General features: G+C 41.6%; 1 protein-coding gene across 25 annotated transcripts in view; it reads right to left on the bottom strand.

The window, feature by feature from the left end:
* The window catches only part of kcnma1a (potassium large conductance calcium-activated channel, subfamily M, alpha member 1a), a 189418-nt gene that overhangs the window by 42164 nt on the left and 134754 nt on the right, over positions 1 to 12500 (bottom strand). For 6 of the 25 annotated variants that reach the window (XM_029120550.2, XM_029120537.2, XM_029120549.2 and 3 more), the window contains exons 15-19: positions 11470 to 11579; positions 11082 to 11150; positions 6876 to 6962; positions 6106 to 6182; positions 4229 to 4237 (exon numbers count right to left, since the gene is read on the bottom strand). In XM_029120550.2, the coding sequence (XP_028976383.1) occupies positions 4229 to 4237; positions 6106 to 6182; positions 6876 to 6962; positions 11082 to 11150; positions 11470 to 11579 (352 nt within the window). Of the gene's footprint in view, positions 1 to 420; positions 595 to 4228; positions 4238 to 6105; positions 6183 to 6875; positions 6963 to 10288; positions 10301 to 11081; positions 11151 to 11469; positions 11580 to 12500 lie in introns of all 25 variants that reach the window. The other 19 variants (XM_034292748.1, XM_029120538.2, XM_029120546.2 and 16 more) reach the window with 5 other exon arrangements.

Below are 12500 nucleotides of genomic sequence, written 5' to 3'. Positions count from 1 at the left end.
CACATTTACCGTCATCACATTGACACATTATATACTGTACCTTATTAAAAAAAGCTTTACACCAAACAACAACTGTCTAATGGCAGTCACCCCACAAGTGCTTGACTGATGTTGCAAGCGCTAGCAACATAGCTAACAGCTATTGTAGCAGCACCACAAAGCAACACAACAATTACCACCTAATACAACCCACATAAACAACGGTAATAATAACAACTACTTAAATGATTATAAATACTCACAACTATTTTACAAAACCTACAACAACACAATGGCAACCATGGAAGCACGCCACATGGACAATAATACAGATAAAGCACGTACACACACACACACACACACACACACACACGTATGTACACACACACAAGGTCACACACCGCAGACACGTAACAGAATGTGTTGAGCGGTGTAACTTACAGGCACGGAAAGTGGTTGCGCAATCATGAACAGAGACAGAGGAGAGTGGGTAGGCCCTCTGTAGGGTGTCCATGTTACTATGCACACTGCCTGACATGCAAGAGCAGTCTCGCTCTGAACGGCCGCAATCAAAACAACATGCCAGTTTCATTCGTTTGTAGACGGACATCTTGGCTACAGTCATGTTTTGGGATGAGAGGAAGAGGAAAAGCAGGAGGTTAATGGCAAAAAGGAGAAATACTCATCCAGGGAAGTTGGAAGGTTACTTCATAAAAGGAGATCATAAGTGCAAACTGCCTTAGTTGGCAGGTGTCACAGACTTGAGCCCCAACATCAAGCCAGAACAGGATGAAAACATCCGCTTAACTAGCACCCTAAACATGAACGTGCAATCATACACTGTTACAGTGCCAAACCGATTGAGGTTATTTGCATTGAGAACTGTTTAAAATACTGTGATTCAATGGCCGAATTAAGCTCTTTTTTTCCTCCCACGATTTTCCCAAAGTCTTTGATTTAACCAATAAAGTTTTGAACAGTTCCATAGTTGTTACATTTGACTCAAGGGTAAAGGATCAAGCTGTGTCCTAAGGCTGAAAATGCCATAACAGATACAAAGGCAAATATGACAGTGGGGGGAGGTCAGAGAGGGGTGGGGGGGGGGGGCAGAGGGAGTCATTCAAGGGGAGGATATTAGCATGGACTATGTCTTCAGCAGCAAACCTCATACAGACATAGTGTTTCATTCAGAACAGGTCATAACATCCTCTATCCGTTCGGCTAAAGGTGTGGATCACGTACCTGTGTCCTCTCATGCATCTGCCGCAGCCCTGGCCAAGGCATCATCACACTACTAGCTAGACTAGTACGGCCATTCAATGACCATGCTGAGCTATAGGACAAGGTTTCACTACGCTAGCACTCCCCAACAGATGTCGGTTAGGGTCACTGAGGGGGTACATCCTACTTTGTATATAATACATCTGATGTGGTGTGTGTGTGTGTGTGTGAGAGTGCAGGTTTGTATGTTGTTTGGGTCATTTTATTAAGCTTAGGAGGAGTGGTAGAGAGTGAAAGCCCCTCAGAGCAGCGCTTTTCGCTGGGCTGTTTCTCTGGCTCAGAAACGGACTACAGTCTTTGGTCCCCGTTCTCTGTGCCACACAGCCAGCTCACCAGCTCCGTCTGACACCATTACAGAAACGGTCTCGCGCTTCTCTGAGGAAAATGATAACGTGCGTTTACTGTTTTAACCTCGTGTGTGACGAGGAGGATGAATGAGGTGGCCGTTTTTAGTCCGTGGCCATAGAGAGAACAGGGAGCGAAGCCTGGTCCAGAACAGGGACTGTGTTTGTCCTATTAACAGCATGCACATGTGCTTTATAAGCATGCATAGAGAGAGTATACAGATGCTGTATCTTAGTTTGATCAGTCTGTTGTGTGCAGGAAATGCAAAATTAAGGTGTGTTTAAGCTTTGAAAAGGCTTCTAAAGTTGGTAACCTCCACTTAAAACGTCAGACATGGTTTACCATAAAAAAACACATTTTATCAACAAAAACGTAAATTATAGTTCGCACATAACAATTTACATTTCCTTTTGCAACAAGAGGATTTGTCAGATACTTGAAAAGCAAGATAGAGCATCTGCAGTGAGAGGTGGGTTAACTGTTTACGGAGCACCAAACAGTTTGGAGGTGTGACAGTGAGGCAGTGGTTTCATGCTAAACTATATTATTAAATTCATGCTAAGCTTTACTCCTGTGTTTCTTTCTCCAGGCTGGGCATTGAGCTAAACACAGTATACATTGCTGTAATGTTATAATGTTGGTTAGTGAGACATGGAAGGGGAAGACATGGAACGTAACACGACAATGTTATTTGACTCAAATGACTTCACGCACACCAGTCACCCTGATCGACTACAAGACAGATTATTGACTCTCCTTTAGGACATTCTCCACAACAGGGATTAACATAAGAATGACTTTCTGTGTATATTTTGGCAAAGAAAAAGTGTGAATGATTGTTGTTCAGGAAACAAAAAAGTTGATGTGGCACTTACACGGCACTTTCAACACAACACTGGACAAAACAGACCAAGACAAATGTCAGAACTCAACCATTGCTCAATATTGATAGTGAGAGAGATATACTAAAATGGACTCATAACTAATTGATAGTGAACCTCTGAAGGGATATTCTGTCCTGCAAGAAGTGATGAGACACGTTGATATGTTCAAATGTAACTTAAGCTAAAGCTCTAATATCAGACACGTATAACAGAAAAAAAATTAAAATACAACTAAAAATGCATTCAAAAGTTATGTTATTATATGTTGCAAAGCGAGGATGGAAAGACAATAATGAGTAACACAAACAACACATTTCCCTCAACTCCTTTTGTGTTCAGACATCTTCAACAAGACCAAAACACCAGACATTACACAAACAAAAGTGAATCTATGCAATAACGAAACTCAAGGAAGACAAAGCTTCACCTTCACATTGGAATGGGAGTTCTTGTTAAGGTAAAGAGGCAGCTACAGTTCACTGCAACCATAGAGGACAGGATTACCTGAACAGTCATTCCATTCAAACCAATGGGTGACTTATGGGAGATATGTAAAGACATGAGTGTTCCAATTAAAGGTAGACCTTGCAAAACGGCGTTTACATAAGCAGCACGGCAGATTGTGAAATTAGAGAAATGTTAGACTTTGCTCACATACAAAGAAATATATTTGCATGTGAACAGGTTCGTCTCACACTGTTAACAGTGTGTTGGCCTTTGGACCAAAACAAAAGCTGTTGCAGAAATTGCCCCACCATGCTGTTAATTCATTTTACTTTGTCTACCTTTAAATTGCAAGTTACTAGTAATTATGTTTATGACTGAAACATATCCGGACTCTCATTGTGTTTTTGCTGAATATGTTTTTGAGTACCTCAGTTTACTGTGAGTATACTTCCATAAGCAACATTATAGACTGTGACACAACATGGCCACCTAGTGGCCAAATCGCAGCACAGTCAAAACACTGTTCTCTGAAGTGGTTCTTTCACTCAGGGGCGAGGCGGATATGGCCAGATTGTTCTGATTGTGTTTTGGCGACATAGTAGAATAAATTCAGGAACTTCCCACGAGAAAACGTTCCGCTTCTCTGAAAATACTGTAGCGTGCAAAATAGCCTCTGACACGAGAAAATGAATTTAAATCTAAATGGTTAGAGTTTTATTTCTTACTTTCCCCCCTACGATGTCTTGGCTCTTTTACATCCACGACTAACTCTACCAATATCAATCAGTGTTTGACATTCCAGATTGTTACCACATTCATTTTTGGACTTTCTCAGAGCGTGACATTAGCGAGGGGGTAGGAAGGACTTCAGGAGAGCTGCTGACATGAGGCATAGGTTTGGGTTTCAAAAACAAATCACTTCAGTTTAACAACCAAATCATGTGGCAAAAATAACTATAATAAAAAAAAAAAAAAGAGTCTACGAGAAGTCATGCCTTTAACCTACAAAATAAAATCCCACTCCACTCTGTGGTAAATGAAACGAGTCAGAGGCTGTGATAGACTAGGAGCCAGCGAGGAGACAATCAGAAGCAGGCGTGGGTTTGTTTTGGGCCGTGTTCCTTCAGGTGTCGTCTGAGGCAGGACAGTGTAAAGATGAGAGGCGGGGAGAGGGATGCAAATGCTACACTGGTAACATGCAACATAGAATGGTCTACTTTTGGCTGAGAAAGAGAAAAGACACTCGCACTGCACTCTGGGTAGCAGGGAACCCTTGTTTTTTTTTTACTCACAATAAATCACTACCAGAGAGTGGTTAAAATAAAGTAGTGGTGATTTCCGGTGGCAGCAGGGGAAGGAAATAACATCAAAAAAAGGTCAATGATCATAAAAACAAGGACAAAATAAGCAATAACAACAGAAACAAACAGAACAGAACTAACAGAAGAAAAACGTCCATTATAGTAATGGAACTGTCATCTCTCTCTCTCTAAATGGGGCCCTCTTGTTGTTAATTAAACTGTAATAAACACCAAAGAATGAAGAAGAGATCCATCCAGTCACCGGTGCAGATAATCTAATGGACCCATGCCTTATCACAAGGTAGTGCCAACCCACCTCGTACTGTCCTGGCTTGGGTACGTATCCCAATGACATGGATGTGTAACCAGGCTACGCGGGCGGATGTGTAACTAGGCCATAATGGTGGTTTTGGAATCAGGCCCCGCTGGCAGATGTGTAACCAGGCCACGCTGGCGGATGTGTAACCAGGAAATACAGGTGGTTTTGTAATCAGGCCATACTGGCGGATGTGTAACTAGGCCATAATGGTGGTTTTGTAATCAGGCCATGCTGGCGGATGTGTAACTAGGCCATAATGGCGGATGTGTAACCAAGTTGACTTAGTACAGCTTGCCTTGGCACTACCATGTGATTCAGACATTCCACGTCTCTGGATCTCCACCTGACAGACTAGCAAACATTAAGTCAGAATAATTGAGATGACACGGGCAAATGAAGGGGATGGCAGAGGTCCTGTGTTTGCTGGGCATAGGCTGCTTACAGTAATCATTGCTGACCTTTCTGGATACGCAGAGGCTTCAGGAGGCTGAATTATTTAACATGCTAACATGCTGGGACAAGTGCTCATGTAGGTCAGGTAATATCAAGGTCCTGCTCTTGACTTAATGCTAATGCCAAATCCACTGGAATGTTAGCCACAGACAGTTCAATTAGATATCAGGGTCAAGGACCATTCCATCTAAATTCTTGCTATTCAGGAAGTAAAATACTTTTTTCCTCAGTGAGTTTACTTCCTGAACTTACTAAACGGAGTCCAAACCTGGTACAGATCCTCTAATGGTAATCTAATGACTAAAAAGGTGACAGCATGGTTGGAATAATAGTTTTTTTTTTACCACGTGACCTCTGAGCAGAAGAAAACCATTGGCCTCTGTCTGTGTCACAGCGTCGCTATGGCGACATGACAGCCTCCCTATTCCGTGCCACTTCTGCTGTTCTACTTCTCAGTCTCCCTGACACTCAGACTCCATTATTAGTATGCCAAGATCTTTCTGTCTGCCTGTCCCTCAGGCTTCTCGCTGTATGTGTCTTCCTCCAGACGTTAGTTCATTGTTGTGATTGAATGTTAGGAAACTCGTGTTCTGCAATTCAGCCCTTGCTTACAACGAGGACCACAATGGTAACAAGTCTTTACACTTTGTGTTCACATCTTGGGTAGTTTGTGACATGTTTATCTGTGGCCAGTTGTTACATTATTCATGTATTTTAAATAGTCAAATAAGTCTAACATGTCTTGCTAGCTCTGTCATTATGTTATTAATTATATGCATCATACGTGAACATATAAAAAAATAAACATTCATGCTTTAGGGGTCATACCACACAGAAAAACTGGGGGTGGTGATGATGCTTAAACGGTAGAAGACCAATTTCCATTTGATCGGGCATAAAAGCAAAACATACTTTCTATCTGTCACTGGGAAAGGGAATTCCTATAAGAAACGGAGGAATAGTCTTTTGTTATTCTAGACTTTGGTATCATAGTTCAGAGACAGGGAGGGTGGGTGGGGGCGACTTCGGGGAGGAGTCGGAAGGTGCGAGGGACTGTGGTGGACCTGTAAGCAGGGGTGCACGCATGTGTACTCACGTCGCTTGCAGCCGCACTTTTTGATCCGTTTGGGGTCGGTGATGTCATCGTGACAAGCTTTGCAGTAGAAAAATGCTCTGAGAGGAAACAGCAGCATAGACATTCATCATCCTGGCTGGAATTCAGACCTAGTGAGCTTTACCCATTCACCTCGGTGGAGCTATGATCTGCCTTGTACCATTTGGCTTTTACTTTCACCAGTTAAACCTCTCCTTTCACCAGTTAAACCCCTCCTTTCACCCGTTAAACCCCTCCTTTCACCCGTTAAACCCCTCCTTTCACCCGTTAACCCCTCCTTTCACCCGTTAAACCCCTCCTTTCACCCGTTAAACCCCTCCTTTCACCCGTTAAACCCCTCCTTTCACCCGTTAAACCCCTCCTTTCACCCGTTAAACCCCTCCTTTCACCCGTTAAACCCCTCTTTTCACCAGTTAAACCCCTCTTTTCACCAGTTAAACCCCTCTTTTCACCAGTTAAACCCCTCCTTTCACCAGTTAAACCCCTCCTTTCACCAGTTAAACCCCTCCTTTCACCAGTTAAACCCCTCTTTTCACCAGTTAAACCCCTCCTTTCACCAGTTAAACCCCTCCTTTCACCAGTTAAACCCCTCCTTTCACCAGTTAAACCCCTCTTTTCACCAAAGGCTACCAGAACGTGTGTTCCAGTCCCTATGCACCGTACGGTGACCCGTTTAGCCGCTAAGCGAATGAAGACATTCCTTGTGGCGTTTGTCTGTCCTGCCATGATGGCAGGGTGTTGGCAAACATTACCTCTTAACTTCTTTGGCGTCGCTGGCAATAAAGAACCCCAGAGTTCCTTCCTGCATCTTTACGTGGTTCCCCGGGTTGATGAGGATGCTGAGGGATGGGAGAGACAAACGAAATGACAGTCTTCAGATGCCGCTCCAGCCATTAGTCACTCTCATACGTGCTAATCAAGAGGAATGGTACACACGCATCATCAAGCCACTAGCTGCAGTGCAATGGCCAGCAAGCTACAGCAGCCTGATTGGATTGGTCAATAGAGTTTCTAGATGTTTGGCATGAAGAGAGGTAATAACTATATATGTAATGACTGTAAATGCTGTATAGTGTGACCTAATAGGCCACTGTATGAAGGTGTTTCTTCAAAAGAGTTGTTGCCCTGTCCTTTGTTTCCATGTTCGGCCACCCTCTTTGTGGTTACCCACACAGATGGACAGAATGCAGAACAGCATGAGTTGGTTGGTCAATTCTAATTATTTTCAATTTCACCATGGTTTTGATTGGCTTGTAGTGGGCGGGGTAAGAAGGATGAAGGGGGAGGAGCTGAAATAATTAAAATTGCTGTTGAAATGGAGTGGTTTCAGTCTCATCAGTCAGAGCCAATCAGCTATGAGACAGATGTAAGGATGTGTTACATTACAGTGCTATTACCAGTGCTATTAAATGCTATTACCAGGTTAGTAGGGGACAGTACAACGCCAGGGAATGAACTGCCCTCTGACTAACCCTACAGAGGCACAAGTATCTGCTATTGGCATTATTCTTCTCTTAGACTCAATTATAGTACTTGTATAATTAAAGTTTCCTTTAGAGTATTTGAGCCAAATAATGTAATATTTGTCTTTATTTTATTAGTTTCATTAGTCTGTGTTATATAATCAGGGAGAACGATTTAAAATCCAAGCTGAGGAAACATTTCCATTTGATGTAATCATTGTATTATAATGCACTTTAACCCATAACCTTGGAGATGCTTATAATGTATCCTCAAACAGATGTCTACAGCTAAGAAGATATTTTAGAAGTGGATGGTGTTTAGGTGTGTAGGATGCCATAATGGGTTGGCCGTATCATTCCCCCTGAATTAGACCAAAACCAGAGTGGACAACACCCATACTCCAAGACACATACACCCAGCTCATTAATGGTTGCCTGTGGATAGGAATCATCAATGACAGGAGTGCAGACTGAGAGACTGACAAAACAGAACATACAGTGACAGTCAAGGGACCACACCCCTGACCTCCGAGCCCAGAAGAAAGGGGAACTAAAAGCATTTTGTCATCTAGTAACTTAAAGGTAGACTGAGCAACATGACCATGAACCATGCACACCACAGACTCAGATGAGTGACATACGATGACACACGGCATCCATGAGTGTGTTCACAAGTCTGCTCCATGCTGTTACACCTTGGCCAGGGGTCAAAACAGTACACGTTCAGAACTGTTCTTCAGTGTTCTTTTCTGTTTACATTCCGCATTTATGTCATATTGCTGAGACTACCTTTAACTACAACTTTAGGAATACTTTACTTACTTCACCGATGCTTTACTTTCTGTTTAAATAATATTTTTATAACTTTACTCAAATTTAATTTTACTTTACAAAGGCTAAAAAGTATGTGTTTTACTAACACTTTATTGTATTTTACTAAGGCTTTATAAATTGTGTTTCACTAATATTTTATTGTACTGTATTACAGCTTTATATTTTTAATTCTATTTTATTTTACATTTACTCTTAATTCAGTGATATTTTACAGTAATTAATTCGGTCATTTACTCTGTACAAAATCATATATAGTACATATGATATATTTGTTTGTACAAAACTTAAGATTTTAGAAAACTTTTCTTTAGAAAAATTTATATTGTGAAAAAGTGCATGCAGGCTCTGAAAATAGCTTAGAAGAGGTGAAAATTATAAACTGAGTTGGAAATAATAAGAATCTTTCCTCTGGGCTCTACAAACAACATATTTAAGAATACGAAGGCGACTGAATCAATTATAAAGCTGTAATCAATAGCGACTGCAAAAATACATACTTCGCTAAGATGTAAGCACTATTGAGCTTTATATTAGATTGAATAGCCACTAAAGTAAAAAAAATAAACAGGCATTACATCAGACATGCAGTATCATGAAAATAAAAAATGAACTAACAAAGCAACTACAAGAAAAGCACATTGCTGCCCAAATCTGAGATTTTACATAGTTGACCAAAGTCCAATCAAAAAGCCAAGAAATATAAAAGAAAATATGTAATTTTCACCAAGTACACAAAACTTGTCAACATTCTCAAAAACGGGAATCAAAACCTCATATTGTGAGCAACAAGGCAAGCATCACACATCCCATATGAGAGTTACAGCATGCAGATACCAAACAGTGTGTTTAGGACATTGCCACTGTAGTACAGGAAAGGGGACAGGTACGTAGATGCAGACTGTTGCAGTAACTTCTGTGCAGTTGGATTGTTTCTTAAACACCAAACTGACAGGAAGTGACCTCACTTGATAACATCTACCCAGAGACGCACGGGTATGGAGATACGTGGTGAATGACACACACACACACGCACAAGAACGTACGCACACGTCGACAGACACACAAACACACATACAGACATATGTCCACGCACGCAGGCGCGCAAAACAAACATCCACACGCGGACACACACGACACTACAGTTAGAAAGGGATGAAGCGTGGCTATGGAGATGATTGGCAGCACCCATGGAAAACATGGCCTAAAATTGAGCAATTCCAGTGGATATAAAATGTCATCCAAAGTGTACAGACCCATGCCTCAACTAAGATGTCAAAAAAAATCTAAAACATTTGTCAAATCAATAAACATTGTGTCAAAATCTGCTAGCGGCAATGACATACACTAAATCCCTGTATTGTGTTCTTTCATATTACCATAATGTAAAAAACAACTCAACGATAAAAGTATATCATCAATAAAGCCTTCTGGGCCTATGACATCAACAAGCCGGTTGACCTACATGTGACATGATGACACTATTAAAACAAAACAAAATGAGAAGTCATATTTGACTGACGACATTGAAAGATAACTGGAGTGGGAAGTAAATGAGGCAGAAAGACTGAGGACACACGACAGAAACAGAGCGAAAAACAAGAGGTAGACATGGAGAAGAGGGCGATCGCCTGGTCACGTCGACAACATCCAAGACAAATCAACAAGTGAACAAACAAGTCTAATTCAACTATCCTCTCTCTGCCTGCAAAGAAGTTAGTGCATTAGGCACAACGAACACAATCAAATATAGAATGAGAAATTGGCCCGTTATGAAACGAGGTTTGGACGTGTCCTTAGGAAACAAAACCCAAAGTCAGAAGCTCTAAAGTGGTGGAGATTTGGAGGGAAAGATACGGAAGAGGGCATACCGCTTTCGGCTTCTGCAAACAACAAGAAAACAACCTCATATCAAACAATTGTTATTAACATAAAAGGAGAGATGAAAAACAACTAGTCTATTATGTCTCAGTTCTCCGTCTCTCTACTTTGATGGTAGAATGTGCTTGATATAGCCCTCAGGGATAGTTGAAGACATCCAGGAAAAAATTGCGATGTTTGGATTTCATCTGAAGAGCTGATCTTCTTAAATATATAGCATTTCTGAATTTGTTTCGTTTAACTATCAAAGAAATATGCAGTTTAGATGGCACGGAGAACGGTGGGAGCATGTACTGGAGAAAGGACGGGCATGGGCAAAACAACGTCCAGGTGCAGGAACGCAACAAAATAGAGGCAAGAGTTTAAAAAACAATGTTGACTTAAATATAAATAATTATAAAGTGGATAGACATTACATAGCATGGGCTGTGTACTGTGATTTCATAATACTGTATACCACAACTCTACTATACATAATAAATTCATTTGTCACAGTTGAATTGTTGATGGCGTTATGGTGAGGAAAGAGGAATTTGGCAGATCATGGTCAGTGAAATATAGTACTTCATGTTAAAGGTCAGCAGGTTAACAGTGCTATATGGCTTTAAAGATAATCATGGTTCAACACGTGGACAACTTTTTACAGAGAAATCTTCAAGGACATGGTCCGTTTTAAAATGTTCAGGCAGGTCCTGGACAGAGGTGCCTGGTGGTCTACACAGACCATGAGGAGCTGCCCTGGACAACACGGACAGCAACAGACACCAACACCCAAACACAAACCTGCTCTCTCCCTGCTCCGACTTGTTCTCGATGGCGATAAGCAACAGCTTCAGCTTCACATAGCACAGCCTAATAGACACACACACACGCGCGCACACACACACACACACACACACACACACACACACAGACGATTGAAAGGGAATTATGTGGCTTTTAGTTATTCATTGCAGCTACTATTTCAAAATTTTCCCAAACTCAAATGGTTTACTCTTATTCAATTGAACATTGACAAATTGTCATTTTCTAATTATTCTATAATTATAACCATCTACTCATTAGTAGTTATTGCAGTTAAGGACAACAGAACAACAGTTGACCTGTAGCAGTAAAACACAGTGGTAGCCATACCGGGCTAGGGACTGGACCTCTGCACTTCCATACTTACTCACAGACTGTTGGGAAGGAGAGCCCCACAAAGGCACTGGACAGATACTCTGTGTACATCTCATTAGCTACCCCTTCTAAGTAGTACTTCTGCCACGTATCCTCTTCAATCTGAGAAACAACGATCAGAACATACACTTATGAATTCTTATAGAAATATATACACACACAAACTGATGGCAAATGTGCATAGTTCCTTTAGCATAGTTATAAACCCTAAAGCCCTTTTATAAGCTCTTGGGTGGGTTTCCCCCAGTCCAAGCCTCTCACTGATGGAACAGAGCATACTTTAATGGACAGCAGACCCACACAGAGCAATTATGAAGCCTTCCCCATGTCTACCAAAACTCCAGCCCATCCTGACAGCCAAAGGATTTAATACGAGACTCAGAACCCGCTTCCTCCATAACTAACAAATGCTTTGCCTGAAATTGCAATTCGTCAGGCATTTTCATGGAAACACTAATCATTATTGTGTGTGTGGTGGTGGTGGGAGCAGGGGGTGGGGGGGGGGGTCATGAATTTGTGCTTGCATTTTGTCTGTCATTACAACATATCGCTACCTTTCTGGTCCACTTCCTTTTTCAATCACCCACGACAACAAGCAGCCATGACGATGGCCTAGTATTGCCTGGGTAAATAAACGAGGCCTGATAATGGACCTGAGCCCGATCGGACCAGACATCCCTCCTCTCCCACACATGCTCATTAAAGACGTCTGCAGCAGAACGTGTCAGAACTGACCTATTTCTCAGCATCAATGTCCCAAAGAGTCCCTATATGTCCCTGGTCAGAAGCAGTGCATCTAGGGAATGGATGCCATTTGGTACGGATTTTCTCTAATGACCTAATAAGAGTTGTGCTGTGAACAGCTGTCAGACACATCACTCTTCACCTCATTAAGAGGCCTCACAACCATGTCCTCAGTCCAACATGAACTATATACGCATTCTGTTTATAGCATTCGGTCTCTGTGTTCATCAGTATGCTGCTCTTTATTTCATCTTTATACTTATTTTTATGGAGGTCTCC

Source organism: Esox lucius, chromosome 6, assembly GCF_011004845.1.
Source record: "Esox lucius isolate fEsoLuc1 chromosome 6, fEsoLuc1.pri, whole genome shotgun sequence".
In the NCBI taxonomy this organism is placed as follows: Eukaryota; Metazoa; Chordata; class Actinopteri; order Esociformes; family Esocidae; genus Esox; species Esox lucius.
This window is presented reverse-complemented; position numbering and strand designations above follow the sequence as displayed.